We start from the raw sequence: 16,940 nt of genomic DNA, 5'->3' as shown, positions 1-16,940 counted from the left end.
GGATCAAAAAGTAGAAAATTCTTTTGATCCCTGTGGTTATGATTGAACTGATTAAGCATCGATTATTAAACGTAATTTAAAGTGAAGCATTGTATCTTGTGCTCTGTCGCTTGAGCTTGTCTTAGGAAAATATTACCGCGATTTGTATATACTATCATATATTGTCAGTATAAGTTGAAATATGAGTCGAAAGCTAATCAGATGATTAAAATAAAATGTATGAGAAACACCTTCATGTCATTGTTATTTTTATATAAATGACATAATTTTTCTCATATCATTTTTATTCTGCAGTATTCTGTGAACAACTCTCGTGCCATATTTTGCAGTAGAACTTTTTTACACTGCCATTTTTCTTCACCCCCATGGATTTAAATGACAACGAGAAATACGAGGAGTGCAAGTATAGCATTAGTTGTTGCAAGTGTGGCATAAGCATTCTGCCCAACTGTCTTAACATGTGCACACGCTGCAGAAGCGCTGAGATTGATATAACCGAGGGCATAAAACTGTCTTACGCCGTGGAGAGCTGCAAAAAGTGTAATCGATATTTGTTACCACCAAAGAAATGGATCGTTTTGGAAAACGAAACTGATTTGCTTTCTTTTCTTTTGCTCAGACATAAAGAAATCAGAAATTTGAATATTGTTGACTCAGGATTTAAGAAAACTGAAGAGCATTCCAGAAGGATCATTCTTGAGTTGGAGATAGCAAAGGATGAATTGCGATGTAATATTGACGTGGTATTTAAGATTAGAAACAAGCAGTGCCCTGATTGTGATAAGATGGAGGCTAAACAGTACTGGACAAGCATAGTACAGATCAGACAGCGATCCAAAAGCAAGCGAACATTTTTGTACCTTGAACAGTCCATTCTGAAGCACAAGATGTACAAGAAGTGCACAAATATTAAGGAGCGAAAGGATGGTATTGACTTCTACTACTTGGATAGGCACAGCGCGTGCGAAATGGTTAACTTTCTGGAGGGTGCCATAGGAACGAAGTTGTTGGTTTCTAACCGATTGATGACAGAAGACAGAAATAACAACAAAATGAAATACAAGTTTAGCTACTCAGTTGAAATATTCCCTCTGTGCAAGGACGATCTTGTTGTTCTGAGCGAAGAGTTCGCGAAGAAACGCAATATCAGCAGACTGATGCTGGTTCTCAAGGTGTCTAGAAGGATCACACTCGTCGATCCCGTCAGTTCAAAGACAATCGACATCACAAATAAGTGTTTTTGGTCCAACAGGGAATGCTTCAACGTTGTGATGACATCCAAGGATTTGACCCTGTTCAGAGTGACAGAAGTCGAGCGGGATTATCGGCAAGCCTTTGGTACCGTAGAAACGGATAAATGGGGTTTTAAATCGGTTGATTGCTTCGTAACAAGGGAGTACAACAATGACGTGCACTGTAAATCGCATTTGGGCAGCATTCTAAATGAAGACGATGAAATTTACGGCTACGATTTGGGGAACTGTAATCTTCATTTTATTGACCGGGACCTGTTCAAGGCGATTTTGGTTCGAAAAAATTATAAAAATTTAAATTTGTCGGTTAATACGGAGAGAGAACGCGATAGAGAGTATGAATTTTTCCTAGAAGATGTGTTCGAGGATGATGATTTGAAGAAAAATGTTGATTTGTACGACAGAACGGCCAAAGTTGTTGCTAACTTAGACACCATGAAACTATGATTAAATCATATTATTATTTAGGTTGAATATCATGGAGATTTGCAGTCGAGGGGTGGGACATATTTGTTGTTACTTAGTTAAAATGAAAAGTTACGGTTGATTTGAGCGCATAAAACTCATGATTTGGGGTATAGCGCTCGTCACTGGTACATTGGAATTTTTATAAATTTCTGGTATCTTCTGGGGTAAGCATTGCTCGATTAAGATTAATTAACATTTACATAGAGAGGTCGCATTTTCAACAATTTATCATTTTACAGCCGGTAGCGTATAGCGGGCGGATTTACCTGCAGACTGACACTAAAAATATTTATTTACGAATTTGACTTGGCACAACGTAACCAAAACGAATCTGTTCCACTCAGCGAATACTCCTTGAAAAATGCTATTCTGGCATTCGCTTGACCTACATTCAAATTTACACACACTATCTAGGGAATTTCCATTTATAAACAACATAGCACAATGTTAATTACCTTTGTCTGTTGTGTCCTAAAGTGATAGCAAATTTTTTTGCTAAAATAAGGAGCTTAAATGCCACAGCAAACAAAGCATCTTCTTTTAACAATTATTTACGGATTGTGAGTCAACTTATTGTGCTTTTTTGTGCTGTTATCAAAGATTAAACAGTTTTACATTTTATTCAAAGTTACAGAGTGATTATCTGAACTAAAATAGTTTGTGATTGTGTTGATATAGAAGTGTGCAAACAATACATCTATCAGGTATGGATGAACCAATAAATGCGTAGAATCAATGCAAATCGCACAGAAATATGATGAACAATGTAATCAAGTTTTTAAACAGATGTGAATACGTTAGCTCGTCTAATGATCGGCGCGGTCGAGAACAACGGCAATTTTCAGATTTTCGTGCGTGCCCCTATGAACTTAAATTTTAACAACGGGCCTGTGGACAGACGGTTGATCGAAAACGAAAAAAAAATACGGGCGAACATAAGCGAACATAGGCTTGAAATGGAGGATAAAACAGAGATAGAACGATATACGGACAGGTACAACAGTAAAGAAGCGAGAAATAACGAGTTATTGGAGAAAATGCTTATTGACGAAATATTTCCGAAGGAATTGGGTGGATATGATGACGACGAGCGTCTTGAAAACACGGTAACGGAGGAAGATGGAGAATTTGGAGTCGTTGACGAGGGAGAGGGTGCTGAGGAGAAAAGTGACGAGGATAATGACGAAGGATCAGACGAAAGAAAGGATGAAGAACCCGTATTGTAAGTGTTATTGAATGCTTAACCATTTAATCATATAAAACGTTGCGTCTCACTGTTAAGGGCACTCTGCTTTTGTACGAGTTGAATTTTAATTCAATAAAAAAATTAACTTTGAACAAATCTGAGTTGAACGTACATTGTGCGAACTGCATTAGAAATACGTTCAAATGTACCAAGTACTCCAAGTTCTCTCTTTCAAATATGAACAGGATTGCTTCCTTGTTAGAGTATTCAGCTTCTTCCTTCATCTTTACCACAATTTTTATTTTCTTCATTTCTTTCAATAACTTGATGTCGAGCACGTTCTCATCGTTGGTATAAAGAAAGTTTTTCATTCTTATTTCTGCTAATTTCACCTTTTTATCCTTGATGACCAATTTAATGTCTGTTTGCTCCTCTTTTTTTTCATTATCGAGTAGAACATGGAGATTTGGCTTGTTTTCTCTTTTATATTTTAACTTAGCCGTTTTGATCTCATTTAGCAGACCCAGCTCGCTTATTTTCGAAAGCTTGTATCCGAGGAGCTCTTCCTCTGTCCTATTTTCTCCAATTTTCAGCTCTTTCATCACATTTTGTAGACTCTTGTCCTTCATGTTCTCTTTGGTTCCCTCCTTGAACACCTCATAAACTGCATCGTTTTTTAATTCCAGATCCGATTTTCCATCTCCCGTCGTACTAAACGGCTCACTTCCCGTATTCATATCTAATACATTCGCCAAGCTCCTCATTTGATCACAGCTGTGTAACTTGCTTCTTATTGAAGCTACAACAGGGCCCTCGTAGGTTTTGCTCCCTACACGACAACAGCTCTGGTTCAACATGTAAATTTCTCTAAAATTATATATATTGGTGTCCGAAACGAGTTTAAATCTTCCCTTTATACTGGCAAGTTCGTCTTTTCCATCAAAAACCTTCACAACAACGAAATATCTGATCGAAGATTGGAGCGTTTTGACGGAGGGCGGCAGATTTGAAGGCAAGAAGGCATGAAAATAAATTGTTTTGCTAACGAATATCTCGTTCACGAGCAGAGGTACCGGAATACTCTGCATAAAGCATTTTTCGGTGTACGGTGTTGCAACATATCCCATAATTTGCGCTGTTATCAGAGTGTACTTCCGTTCATTTGTGCACTTGAATTTTATCATCGTCCTCTTGATCCGGTTTGTCCTCGCGGAACTTTTTACGATCTCAATTTTGTTTTTCATCGTACCCCTCGCGAATCGGTGGTATAAAAACAGTTTTTGCTCATTTACTAATTCGAGGTAATCCTTTCTCTGTTTGATGCGATACCGGTAAGTTCAGTAGCACATGCTGTTTGGTGGTAAATGTTTGAATCTTAGAGTTACAACTAGGGTCCAAGCAAAGAGGTGAGATGGATGCTTCGTATAGCATTAAGTGGGTATTTTCAGCTTTACACGCATTGTGCGAATTGTACAGAAAACCATATGAGTAAAAAATAGCATTTCATTAATTGAGGCCTATGATGACTCGTTAACCCGTGCAAAGATGATTTATGGCTAGAAACATTCAACGAGTGGGATGTATTTGCAATCCTATTTCCGGGTAAACACGCACAAATGCAATCGTTGCGATAGAATATCACAGCGTAAATGCTAAATAAGTTGTATTAGTCCCTTTATATCTGCTAATACTTTTTGAATAAAAAATGTGGAGCTAACAATTCTAATAATTTATTACAAAAAGCCATACCACCGTTTCAACCACTTTTTATTTGTATTTTTGATCTATTTTCAGCGGAATATTTAATATTTTATCGCCACCATGGAATTAGTCCTTCCATTCGCCCGCTAATACACAATCTATACGCGTATAAACCGATAGAAGCGCACTTTATCAATACTTTGTCGCAGAGGGAACAGGCGTTTGGCCGGTTTACGGTTCTTGTGTACCGTACAATGCGAATTAGCGTTGATCCCTTTGACCGGGGAGCTGTTGATCGCTGCCTTGTGCGTTGCTCGTGATCGCATGCCTAGTTCATGGTAGCAAATAAATTGCGAGAGAATCGGACCCTAAAAACAAGATGCCCCCTTTTCAGAACAAAGTATTTACTCTCGAGGAGATAGAAACTTACTTCGAGCAGGCACAGCCATATTATGATGAAGTGGATTTGGAAGATTTCACTTATGATGAGGAGCGAAAAGCGTACGTCTATCCGTGTCCGTGTGGGGACAAGTTCGTAATCACTGTTGATGAGTTAATGATTGGAGAGACCAAAGCAACGTGTCCAAGCTGTTCGCTAGTTCTTAAAGTATCGTATGATTTTGATGACGTAGAAGAGTACATGAGATAGCAGAAAAGCTTGTAAGGCCAACAAAGATGTTGCACTAGTTCCTCAGTAATTGAGGTAGTTAAATAAAGTTCTTTTACCGTTTTATACGCGTATTCATCGTATTATATCGATGCAATTGATAAAAATAATGCTCCTCGATCGATAAGGCAAGATGCACAAACATCTTCACGGTGCACATGAATGCCTATGCATTGCGATGTGTGGTATCTCAGATAAATGGTCAACGTTACGAAAAACTGAACTTATAAATTTGCGACACCTATTTTTGATAGTTGTAGCAGAAAATTATTTTTTCGTTACAATTTTAGATCTTTTCGTAAAATTTGCTGGTAAATAGCACATATTCTTCAAATATGCTTGTGTTGAGCGTTTTAAATATTTAGCATCACCAAGTCATGTGTAGACAACTTTAATACGTGTACTTAGCCACTTGCTCACTGTTTAGCAGTAATTTTATTTAGCACACCTATTCGATCAAACATGCCTTTAACACTGGTGGTCTATTCTATATTCTTGTTTTCCAAGTAATTGAATGAGCTCTGCGCAACACGAGCAGACGGTATGATTTTGATTAAATCGCCATAACCAAACTTATCCACATGGACCAGCGGGTGTGATAACCTGCCGTTCGGTTTTATTGGCGATGACCTGCTTACATTCCACCCCTAAGCATGTGTAGACCAAGTTTGCTCCCACGAGGAGAAAAGCAAGCTTAGAACTTCCAATATGAGATCTGACGGTTGACCTAATTACACATCTAGGACTCTTACGTACCCTTTTCAGGTTATGTGCCATGCAGTCGTTGAAAGAATCTTCGTTAATGACCACGTTCATAATCGTGGTATTCTGCTGTTCGCATTTAGCGATGTGACAAACATTTTGGATAAGAGATTTGACCATTGTGTTATACCGATCCTATGAAGTTGTCTGTGGCTGCTTTTGTTTTTTAACAGAAACATAGCATTCACATCCCTAATTTGTGCTTTTCTGTCAACATTTCACGTATTCTTTGTACATCCCGGTTCAAGCATCTGTGCAGCTGCTAGGCAGAACAAGAAATTTATTTTCTCAAAATTTTTAACCCTATGGTTGAGTTTTACACAGAGAAAAAGATCAGCGTTCCTGAGGGTTGCAACGTAACCATCAAGGACAAGGTGCTCTCCATAGAATGCAATGGAAAAAGAGTAACACGTAATTTTTCGCACCTTGTTCTGATCATGGATGTCCATGAGGGTCACATAAGGTTGAGACTCTGGAACGCAAGGCGCCAGGAGAGAAGCAAGCTGATCACATGTGCTTCGCATATTAAAAATATGATATTGGGTGTCACCAAAGGCTATGAGTACGTGCTTAAGGCGGCGTATGTGCACTTTCCTATATCATTTGATATCGTAGACAACGGCAAAAAATTGGTGGTCAAAAACTATTTAGGCGAGAAGAGCAGCAGACACTTCAACATGCGGGGAGACTCTGTTGCGTGCCTGGGAACAGACAAGGACACTGTTGTGATTTCTGGCACATGCATCGAGGATGTTTCGCAATCTGCTGGTAGTGTTCAGGATAATTGCCGGCCGAAGAATTTTGACAGTCGAAAGTTCATGGATGGCATTTACATATCCAGGAGGAGTGTTGTTGGTGAGTAATTAAATTATTCACGGATTTTCACCTGTTTCTTTTTCATACCCCTGTGCTCACGCGATGGTGGTGCTTTGTCTCTTATGATTTAAGCGGCTTTAGCTGTTGATATGGTGCGATGAGCTCATATTTAGAGGGTTCTTTGCATCAGGTGCTGACTTAGGTCTGTCTTTCTTGCCACAGCACGTACATCAAAATACCTTTTTTGTTTTATCTGCAGAGACTATTGCCGGATATATACATGGTACGGCCGTGGTCTGCTCGTTTATTTCGCTGTATCGGCATCAAACGGTGCATTACGGTCCGTTTTTGCACATTGTCACTTACTGTTCGGGACCATTTTCATGTTTTGTTATTTCTTGTATGTAGAAGTGTGCAAACGTTCCTTTTACAATGCCTTCGGCTACCACGGTGGTACGAGCCTGTCATCTTTCATTTCGAGTGCAAAGCAGCGGTAGAACAGAAAAGATTTTTCTCCTGCTTCGTAAAAAATTTGGTGTGACAAACGTTTTATCCATCTACCATGTCAAACGAATTTTCCAAACCGCAATTTTTAAACTGATAGGTAATAGCTTTGTTCACTGCCACGCTATTTACACAGCGCGCAACATCGATTATCAACCATTTTCGTATCCTAAAGCCTAATTCCGCTCATTATCCAGAGTTTTATACGCGTTATTAGAATAAGAAGGAATTATGAGCAAAAATATGCGTGTCTACCAAGAAGTGACGGCAAGGTGATGCTTTCTATCCAGGAAAAGATGCTGTTATGTCATTTTACACGTGATACGCTGGCTAAAAGAGTGTTTTTATCGTAAGTAATAGCACAAAAAATAATGTTCCGATTAACAATCATATCCGTATGCAAAAGCCCCTGACACATACTTATCTGTCATTTTATGTCACGTAACTAGATCACTAAAACGCGTCCATATAAATTCAATAATTTTTCATCTCCCTAAATAATGGAAAACAACAACGACCTGGAAGGGAAGCTGAACATGTTCCAGTCAAGGGTGGATCAGGAGTACAAGGAGTTTGCAAAAAACGATTTTAATGTTAAATTGGAGTATTTTAATTCGTTGAAACCGATTCTGAGAGAGCGTGACGATTTTATCCAGGACCTGCCAAGTAGCGATGAGGGCGCGAACTTTTGGGAGAAAGCCGCGCAGAACTGCCCATCATTCCGTGACCTTCTGCCATTAGAAGAGGAAGATTTCTCCATATCATGGATCGAGTCGCTGCGCTGTTGGTACGAAGAAAATTATGTCTGTGGTGTTGAGATAGCGCTATCAAGAAATGATTACCTAAACAATAGAAGATTAACCAAGAAGTTCAGCCTGCTCGATCACACTTCTGAAGGCACCGAGCTCAAGGTCAAAAAGGAAGCCGAGTGCCTTTTGTTCGACTTTTTCCGAGAGAACGACTATGATTTGGAAGTTTTTGACATCTTATACGAGCTGTATATCAACGGGGCATATTATTATTGCATGTGTGATGAATCAGACTCCACCGAAAATAAGTAAACCTAAAGGAAATTTGAAAAGGTGAACTTTTCTTCGCTATTTTTTTCACCCTCCTCGTTTTTTGTAGGTGCCTTTTTGCTGAAATCGTGCCTGATCAAGTTGTGATCCTTGGCGTAGTTTATGACATCAAAATTGTTAATCTCCTCTTCTGATAGGCTGTACCGTTTACTGCTCTGAAACCTGCCTCTTTTCACAATGTCCTCTTCGCCTATGAAATCAAGATTTGCTTGATGCCTGGCCCTGGGATCATCCATATCGTATATTAAAGAACTGTTGTTCTCATTGATCGAGGCCATTTTTTGATCGGGGACATCGCATTCATCGTCATTAATCACTACATTGGTCGAGGCCATTTTTTGATCAGGGACATCGCATTCATCGTCATTAATCACTACATTGTTCTCTCTGATAAACTTTCTGTTCATGGCATCCTTTAGGTTCTTGAAATGTTCTGTCTCACATCCTACAATCGTATTGTTCTTGTGCGCTTCCAACCCATCAACAAAATCCTGGAACACGTTCTTGTTTTCCTTCTCTACGTATTCCCTGAATTTATCGATGAACATCAACTCAGGTACAATTCCAAGATTAGAAGATAGAAGGTGAGTGTGTATAATTTCGTATATGTTAGTGCTTCTTATATGTACAGGCTTGTTCTCTCTGATAACAGCTGGCCTCTTCTTTTTAACGAACAGAAAAATATCGCTTGGATTGGCAACCCGGTCCGCATACGAATTCTGAAGATGAAACTTGTTAAAACTGATGTCTCCCTCCAATCGCAATCTTACTAACGGTCTACAGGCTGCACAAAAAGCTACTTTTTCGCATTTTTCGCATCTGTTCACTGTGTCAAGCATTTCATCCAACTTCAATTCCACAGCTTCCTTGGTGCCTGCACTGATTGTGTCGAAAAGGAACGTACGCACGCTCTTTAACTCGATTTTTTCAATTTTTATACTCTCGCCCACATCTAACTTGTAAAAGTACTTTTTGCCCGTTTCAGCCTCGCACAACGAAGTCCTTACCGTGCTGCCGCATTGCAAGTACGTTTGCTCATTCCTTTCGAAGAGCAGGGGATCATGCTCATGTCCAAATACGATGAGATTGAAGAAGTCGGGTATAAAATCCGCTGGCAAATAATCGTTGCGATTTCTCTCGACTCTGTTCTGGTGAACAATCAGGATATTTACGTCCGCATCTGATTTTAAGAACTCGATCTTGTTTTGTGAGAATAGCTTGTAGAGCCTGCTATCTCTCACATGGGACAGGCAGTACAGGGCGACAGTCCGTTCCATTTTAAGTATCAAAGGTTCTACCACGATTCGCTCGTAGTTGTTTATTTTTCCAACATAGTTCACCAGTCCTGTTTGATGCAGCACATCAAGCGCAGACAGTGAACCAAAGCCACAGGGATCATCGTGGTTGCCGTTGATCACGATCACAGGTAAAGAAATGTTTATGTTTGGCTTGCCGTAGTTTAATTGTTTGTTAGAGAGCACCTTTATCTCCTTGTCTCCGAGCACGTGTTTCTTCAGCAGCTGAATAGTTTTGTACATCGTAAATCGGCTTGGCCTGTTATTATGGAACAGGTCACCGGCTATGATCATCAGATCACAGTCTTCACCACCCCGCAAAGCTTCCTCAAAGGCATTGAATGAGTCAAGAGAAAGCAAAGGATCTGTTTCCCTGTAACCGAGATGGCTGTCTGACGTGATCAAAATTTTCATGGGTTACTCTGCTATAAAATAAAAATCGTAGAGCACTGGCATAAGAACGTGCCATTTCGTTACACATAGGTCACCACGATGACAATGCTTGCTGTTCATCTCCACTAAGTAGGCGTGTTTCTTTGCCTTTTTCGTGCGAAGTACAAGCGATAGCAAGATGAAAATATTATAGAACTGAGTTAAATGTGTTTGCCACTTCGGTCAGTGACATAAACATGGGTAGCTGGTGGTGAAAAACAGACGATTTGTGGCGAAAATATGGCAAATTTACTATTGTAGTGGTACACATTCGTAGTGACTTGATATAAGCAATGAGGACTTCAGATAGAGGCGGCAAGGACGATCAATCATGGGCACGATACAAGTATTTGAAGTGTGTGACCTGAGAATATACCTGATACATCCATGGAGCCAATTGGTTGATGTTCAATACGCCAAAATTTGCAATATTTTTTGTCAAGGTCTACGAATGACAGTTCTCCATGTAGGGTCTAAACATAAATTGATGTACATCTCAAGACAGCTCTATTCTTCGCTGTGCACACTCATTAATAACGCTTGTACAATTCTTTCATGTCCACTCAATACTGACATTCCTTTCAGGCTATTGTTGAATACTCAGCGCTGTAATTACAACAATTGAGAACCTCATAGTTCTGATTGATAATGACCAATATTTTGCTGTGATAAACATGCTTTTAGCAAAAAAGGTGATAGTTTGCGCACTACTCTGGTTTTTCTTCTCAGAATGTACGTATCATTGGTGTATTTACTGAGCACACGCTTATTCACTACTTCATCCCCATTACCATCCAAATCAACACGTTGTTGTGATCCGCTGGGTCGATATAAATCGTTCGGCCTTTTATCCACGGTTGAGCATTCTGTACCTTTTTTGCGCGCAAGTCGCCCCCCTGATTACGAAATCAATGTACGTGCTTAATGTGAAGAACACCGGTAAATGAATTCAGCATTTCTTATATGTCCCTTTTCACGACATTCTATTTTTGCATCCAACACGGTACCCCTTGCATGCGATATCTTGAAATGAGTTTGATCTCAGAGGCAAATGCGATATTCAACCAGCTAGAGGCGAAAAATTTCAGCATCAATTTAGAAGCCTATTCATGTAAATACACAAAGAAACAGCGAAAAAGACAAAACTACAAGAACACCATAGCACACCTGATAAACACTCTTGAGTTGGCCAACCTTAAGGGCAAATGCAAATTGAAGAGGGACGATTTCAAGCTGAAGCAGTTTTCCGAAATAAAGAATGACATATTCCTGATTCTGATGTGCAATGATAGATTTGATGCGGAGAAGATGATCAAAATGCTCGTTATTTGCATACAGAACACGGTAGGAATAAATAGCACGCTGATATTTTCACTGGAAAATCGGATTGCCCTGCTAAGCGATGATAAGCACTTCCTGTGCTATTTGTTCTACAACAAAAAAGTGAAGCGAATCCTGCTATTGACCATATTTTATAATTTGAACAAGAGATAGGTCGGTTCGTCTGTATCATAATTAAGTAAACACGACCGTGTATGTACCAAAGTTTATTCTTTGATATTCCTTTTTGGTGAAATAAATTGCAACCTCGCCATTCCATTTAAGGTGACGAGTAGTAAGCGAATCGGTAGCAACTGTCCACCAATTTTATTCTTGTACGTAACGCGATACAATGTTAATTCCTAACCCAATATTTTACCGGATAATTTATCTCCATAACCTAAACTAACATTCCAAAATCGTGCACAGAGTATAATATTTTTTGTACAAGCTTGGTTTTAAAGCTATAAATGATTCACATAAGGTGCTATATGTTTGTACTTAAACGTGTGATTGACCTATTTTATCAATTATGAAGAGACAAGAAGTAATTATGATGCATAGCGAGCTGCTAGGTATCAATTTGTTGTGTATATGGTTCTGATCGAACAGTTTATGGTAAATATCATCTTTTCACGCTAGCACTAAAAAAAATTTGGACAGCAATATGAGATAGTTTGAAATGCTTTGTATCATTTGTTTTAATTGGGGTCAGTGTCTATAGACAGCTCATCAAGCACGAACAGGGCAATAGATGGTGTGAAGAGGAATATTTTCGGGTATTGATTCCAAGAATATTTGGCAGATCAACTATCACATCCACTTCGGATCTAGCACCAGTCAAATATTTGCACCTACAAGGTATAACACGCTAATTTTGTATTAAAAATACCATGCACTCTTCTGTTAGCCTTTGCTACAATAAGAGCGCTGAAAACAAACCTACACGTAAACACCGTTGTTGGTTCAGTTTTGGTATACATTGAGTGCTTAGTCAGGTGATTAGATTATCACAAGCCTATCATCTAGAATAACATACATGCACGTTTCATATGTCATGCAGCAGTACATTTCCGAGTACACTGGTCCTTCCCGTCTCTTCAGCGACATAGTAGTTCATCTGTGCAACGCTATCCTAAGTACTTTTGAGGGAAACGTGTAAAAGATTGATTACAATATTCGATCTCAGAAACAAACTCATTAATAGCAGACGTCTCTGTCTCAGATTACGGAGGAACAAAATTCCGTATGGTACGCCAAAAACTGCTCGTTATGCTGTGTATAATTGTGAATTGTACCTTTGGCATGAAGGTCAAGAATGGCTATGTACCACATCGCCAGAGAGTTGAGGAGACAGATAAATTACTTTAATCAAACAATTATCTTGGTGTCTCAACGGTTACCAGGTCGTTTGTATTGAGTAAACAATAAAATTGGTGTAGTATGTGCCACTGGTACTGCACCTCATTAAATACTTTTTGTGTAAATTTTTAATCATTTTCTTGCCATTCAGAAGGAAGCCCCTGCTCAAAGTGTATAATGCATCATTTATTGCACTTCTCTTCTTTCGTTAGGTTGTGAATGTTCTTGGTTTCCATGTACTTTGAAGAGTTTTTACCGTAATGCCTAGCAAACAGGTAATCAACAATCTATTTTCACCTTTTTCGCTAGAATAGGTGCTTTTGTTCATCTGCCCGTACAATAACACCTGAACAATACGCTTTCGAGGACCACGGTTTATTTCTTACCCTTGTCTGGTAAGGGACTTAAAAAGTAGAAGGTGCACAAACTAAGATTTGATATATCACTGGTTTGATAAATAATCAATAAAAATGATGTATATGAAAGATTTATGGGTAATGCTGCGCTACTGATTGCGTTATATGTGCTATATCGTGAGACAAAAGGTTAGAGCATCTTCTACGATAATTAATACCTCAGTGAACAAACTTATCAACCGCGAGATAATATTCTATACACAGCACTACACCGGTACTTATCGCTGCACAGTTGATACTTGTTCTTAATCCTGTCACGAGATGTTTTGAATCACTAATTCTGATCTGTGCTGGTCAACACAAATTGGTATAAACGATAGACATGGTGATAAGAGCATCGGCACAAGGCCAATTGAATGTGCATGGCGATCGGCATAACCTTTTCAAGCATCGGCACAAGGCTAAAAATTAACTATCAAAACGTAACAACAGCAGAACAGCTCTAATTTCATTTTTAATTTTGCTCAAATATTCATCAAATGTGTAGAACATCCCTTATAGCGCACCGTTGGTATTGTTTCAGCTTTTGGTTGTATTTTTCTGGATGAGTAGTTCATAAAACAACGTACATGATACGTTTAGAGCGCTTGACCTATACTTGGTTTACCATTATCACCACAATCCCAGTCTTTTGCAATACGCATCAATAAAGCATTTTTTTGTGATTAAAAATTTTAAATGGCACACCATTAACATAATTAGTGCTTGATCACAATTAAATAGCAGTTTTAAAGAAATGATATTATGTCAAATATAAAATTTAGGGTCAGCTACGAGAATATTTAAGGAAGGTGAGGAGAGTCAACACCAATGTGTACAGCAATAAATTTACTCACCACTCCATCTGCAGCACCGCAGTTCACATGCTATGTGACACCACTCAAATCCTAAAATGTTGCAGAGCCGATCATTTTTTCTATTTAATCGTTAAAACACGTTGTTAATCATTACCAATTTAGATGTAGAGCACATTATCAGTTATATTATTGATAATCATTTACCATGCTATGGGCAGTCTCCTTCGTGCATCGTATTCGGTACGATTTTAGCACACAAAACATCGACATTCCGTAAATCATGTAGTTCTCTCTTCTGCGGTTTTAAAGCGTAATTAAACTGGCGTGTCGTAAATTACTGATAATCACCACATTTACAAATTAATTGTGGATGGTGCACGATGACATTTCTTAATAACAAGTGCTGCACATCGGTGATAAATGGAAGAGAATCGGAACTACGGAGCACCGTATAAACACGAATGTTACATCCTGTGAGAATGCTCACGTAATCATTGTTAAAGATATAAATACTTACGCGTAACCACACGCTTGGCAGAAAAGATGCTTCTCCGCGTATACCCCATAACATACACACGGCAGCAGAGTGTGCTCATTCTCTCCGGCTATAAAATACACCAAATATTTCATACTCCTCAATCTCATTTACTACGCCAAATACTTCATACTCCTCAATCTCATTTACTACACCAAATACTTCATACTCCTCAATCTCATTTACTACGCCAAATACTTCATACTCCTCAATCATATCCGAATTCAGAATGAGTGCTGATAAGGTAGGGGATAAATTGCAGGATATGCCAGCCGTGAAGAGTAAAAATGCAGTGCTATGTTATTTTACATAATTATTGCCATAAATAGCCTTTATCCCGTGATCATTGTCATTTTATAAAATTTTTTAATAAAAATTTAATTAAATTTGTCATTATAGATCAGAATATATTTATTACGCACACTGTTGCGTGTTGATGCGCACGGCCAGAAATAAAAATGGTAACAATTCGCGTGTCTTGCTCCATCCTTGGATAGAAGCAACTATTCATCCAATTACTGTTCTATCATGCAATATTCTTAATTTAGTAAGATTAAATTTAATCAAAAAGTATATAAACCATAACAAGAATTTTGTATGATGAGCTGTTCACCTGATAGAGAAGGCTATAGAAGCGGTTTTATGAAAAAACTTCTTGCGTTCGAACACAAAATGAACGAAGAATACGCCAACAGAACGAGTAGCACGTACCAGTATGTGTTGATGGACGTGTTCGACAGGAAAAACGATGACAATGAGAAAGTGTGCATAGATCCACGAATAATACTGGACGAGAACGACAGCAATAGTGCTCCTCTATGGTACTCGAACAGCTGCAACAAACCGGCATACTCCTATTCGCAGCTGATCACACAGGCTCTTGAGAGCACAGACGAAAAGAAGCTCACACTGAGCCAGATATACGCTTATATCAAGGACAGGTACGCGTATTACCGGTATGCTGATCCAGTCTGGCAGAATTCGATCCGACACAACTTGTCTCTGAACAAGAACTTCAGGAAGGTCCAAAGACCACAGAATATGCCGGGAAAGGGTGGATTCTGGGTTCTGGAAAGGATCTCGGACGCAGAAATTGATGAAAAAGAAGATGATGGTGTGAAATTGGTGTGTAATGTGTACGAAAAACAGGAGAATACCAAAAAATTTAAGTTTCTACACGAGGAAGAGCCGGTGGAAATGAATTACTATCAGAAAGAGGATGATAGCCTGTTCAACGGGAGTATATCGCTCAGAAATACCTAGCTAAGCTTTAGAATAGTTTGTAATAAATCCTAGCATTTTTGTATAGAGCACCGCATTTCTCATTTTTGTACCACCCGTTGATTTGTTACGCAGACATGTTGGGCCAGTGCTTCTGAACCAGAGGGTGTAGCAGGCATTTGTCCACATTACGCCGTCACTGCTGCTCGTTCACGTTTATACACCATGGGATTGGTGGTAGAAATATTTGTTTTTAAAGTAAATTAATATATTAAATATACTATTTCCATGCATCGGACAAAGACAGAAAATAACCGTACCACCAAACAAGAATAGAACCACTAGAAAATCGTGCAACTCTTTTCACGTTCGTAGTGCTACTCTCTGTGAACTGAATTTACCTGCTATTACGCTTGCACCTTACGTTCTATAGCGCTGCACACCCGTCGTTTAGCATGTGCATCATGGAAGTGCCTTGATATAATATTCAACAGGAAATCGTACAGCAGCGCAAAAGATAACGCATGATTTTGTGTTTGATAATCGTTCTTCCATCTTCTCATAGTACAGCACACTTTTTTGGTCCGCTAAGACTGATTGTGGCCACTTGGTTCATGAAGGGAATAAGTGCGCCAACTTGCACGCATCCTCATCACAACAGAAAGATATGCTGTAATCGCAGCAGTGATCATGAAACGCAAGCTGTGATTTGCGTGACATTCCCTTCCAGAAACATCCCAGAGTTGTCATCTCCTCTGGATCTGGTGATAAATGCAATTTTTAGCAACCTAACATCCAGTCAAGGAAACTTATTCTATATTCGGTCCATCTTTGGCACTTCCAGAGGAGATACCATGCGGTTTTCTTTCTCATCTGATGAGTGTTCTCCCGTATATTGGGCGAATGCGCAGTATCCAACCGTGCGGTAAGCGTACATAAATGCACCGATACGTCTTTTGATTAGCGCAGCCCATCAATTGCAGGATTAGCAGCAACAATTTTTTAGGACGACAAGGATGAATTGACTAAATTCACACGTCAAAAATTGCTTATCGCATTCCTATCGATGCGTGACCGAAATCGCTTCTTTGAGGGACACATGTAGACAATATGATGTCCAGATGGT

General features: G+C 39.1%; 11 protein-coding genes across 11 annotated transcripts; 8 read left to right on the top strand and 3 right to left on the bottom strand.

The window, feature by feature from the left end:
- Window positions 1–365: 365 nt before the first annotated feature.
- On the top strand, window positions 366–1,900 carry VCUG_01738 (uncharacterized protein; the record flags this gene model as incomplete). Its single annotated transcript, XM_008076564.1, has 1 exon — window positions 366–1,900. The coding sequence occupies one exon, from the start codon at window positions 366–368 to the stop codon at window positions 1,698–1,700; it is 1,335 nt and encodes a 444-aa protein (XP_008074755.1). The 3' UTR covers window positions 1,701–1,900.
- A 630-nt stretch (window positions 1,901–2,530) lies between these two features.
- On the top strand, window positions 2,531–3,019 carry VCUG_01737 (uncharacterized protein; the record flags this gene model as incomplete). The annotated part of the gene is made up of 1 exon (XM_008076563.1): window positions 2,531–3,019. One exon carries the CDS (start codon window positions 2,531–2,533, stop codon window positions 2,945–2,947), a length of 417 nt encoding a protein of 138 aa, XP_008074754.1. The 3' UTR covers window positions 2,948–3,019.
- VCUG_01736 (uncharacterized protein) lies at window positions 2,970–4,151 on the bottom strand (the record flags this gene model as incomplete). The annotated part of the gene is made up of 1 exon (XM_008076562.1): window positions 2,970–4,151. The coding sequence occupies one exon, from the start codon at window positions 4,149–4,151 to the stop codon at window positions 2,970–2,972; it is 1,182 nt and encodes a 393-aa protein (XP_008074753.1).
- An 836-nt stretch (window positions 4,152–4,987) lies between these two features.
- Window positions 4,988–5,336, top strand: VCUG_01735 (uncharacterized protein; the record flags this gene model as incomplete). Its single annotated transcript, XM_008076561.1, has 1 exon — window positions 4,988–5,336. One exon carries the CDS (start codon window positions 4,988–4,990, stop codon window positions 5,255–5,257), a length of 270 nt encoding a protein of 89 aa, XP_008074752.1. The 3' UTR covers window positions 5,258–5,336.
- A 512-nt stretch (window positions 5,337–5,848) lies between these two features.
- VCUG_01734 (uncharacterized protein) lies at window positions 5,849–6,157 on the bottom strand (the record flags this gene model as incomplete). The annotated part of the gene is made up of 1 exon (XM_008076560.1): window positions 5,849–6,157. One exon carries the CDS (start codon window positions 6,155–6,157, stop codon window positions 5,849–5,851), a length of 309 nt encoding a protein of 102 aa, XP_008074751.1.
- Window positions 6,158–6,342: 185 nt separating this feature from the next.
- VCUG_01733 (uncharacterized protein) lies at window positions 6,343–6,922 on the top strand (the record flags this gene model as incomplete). The annotated part of the gene is made up of 1 exon (XM_008076559.1): window positions 6,343–6,922. One exon carries the CDS (start codon window positions 6,343–6,345, stop codon window positions 6,898–6,900), a length of 558 nt encoding a protein of 185 aa, XP_008074750.1. The 3' UTR covers window positions 6,901–6,922.
- Window positions 6,923–7,494: 572 nt separating this feature from the next.
- VCUG_01732 (uncharacterized protein) lies at window positions 7,495–8,586 on the top strand. The gene has a single exon (XM_008076558.1). It carries the CDS (start codon window positions 7,858–7,860, stop codon window positions 8,416–8,418), a length of 561 nt encoding a protein of 186 aa, XP_008074749.1. The 5' UTR covers window positions 7,495–7,857; the 3' UTR covers window positions 8,419–8,586.
- VCUG_01731 (DNA repair protein (mre11)) lies at window positions 7,959–10,145 on the bottom strand (the record flags this gene model as incomplete). Its single annotated transcript, XM_008076557.1, has 1 exon — window positions 7,959–10,145. The coding sequence occupies one exon, from the start codon at window positions 10,143–10,145 to the stop codon at window positions 8,421–8,423; it is 1,725 nt and encodes a 574-aa protein (XP_008074748.1). The 3' UTR covers window positions 7,959–8,420.
- Window positions 10,146–11,177: 1,032 nt separating this feature from the next.
- Window positions 11,178–11,908, top strand: VCUG_01730 (uncharacterized protein; the record flags this gene model as incomplete). The annotated part of the gene is made up of 1 exon (XM_008076556.1): window positions 11,178–11,908. One exon carries the CDS (start codon window positions 11,178–11,180, stop codon window positions 11,655–11,657), a length of 480 nt encoding a protein of 159 aa, XP_008074747.1. The 3' UTR covers window positions 11,658–11,908.
- Window positions 11,909–15,187: 3,279 nt separating this feature from the next.
- VCUG_01729 (uncharacterized protein) lies at window positions 15,188–16,051 on the top strand. The gene has a single exon (XM_008076545.1). The coding sequence runs from the start codon at window positions 15,191–15,193 to the stop codon at window positions 15,854–15,856; it is 666 nt and encodes a 221-aa protein (XP_008074736.1). The 5' UTR covers window positions 15,188–15,190; the 3' UTR covers window positions 15,857–16,051.
- A 287-nt stretch (window positions 16,052–16,338) lies between these two features.
- On the top strand, window positions 16,339–16,743 carry VCUG_01728 (uncharacterized protein; the record flags this gene model as incomplete). Its single annotated transcript, XM_008076555.1, has 1 exon — window positions 16,339–16,743. One exon carries the CDS (start codon window positions 16,339–16,341, stop codon window positions 16,741–16,743), a length of 405 nt encoding a protein of 134 aa, XP_008074746.1.
- Window positions 16,744–16,940: the final 197 nt, after the last annotated feature.

Source organism: Vavraia culicis (genome assembly GCF_000192795.1).
Source record: "Vavraia culicis subsp. floridensis unplaced genomic scaffold supercont1.30, whole genome shotgun sequence".
In the NCBI taxonomy this organism is placed as follows: Eukaryota; Fungi; Microsporidia; family Pleistophoridae; genus Vavraia; species Vavraia culicis.
This window is presented reverse-complemented; position numbering and strand designations above follow the sequence as displayed.

Excerpts from the sequence above, each read along its gene's own strand:
- VCUG_01732 (XM_008076558.1), top strand. The coding sequence starts at position 7,858 with ATGGAAAACAACAACGACCTGGAAGGGAAGCTGAACATGTTCCAGTCA.
- VCUG_01729 (XM_008076545.1), top strand. The coding sequence starts at position 15,191 with ATGATGAGCTGTTCACCTGATAGAGAAGGCTATAGAAGCGGTTTTATG.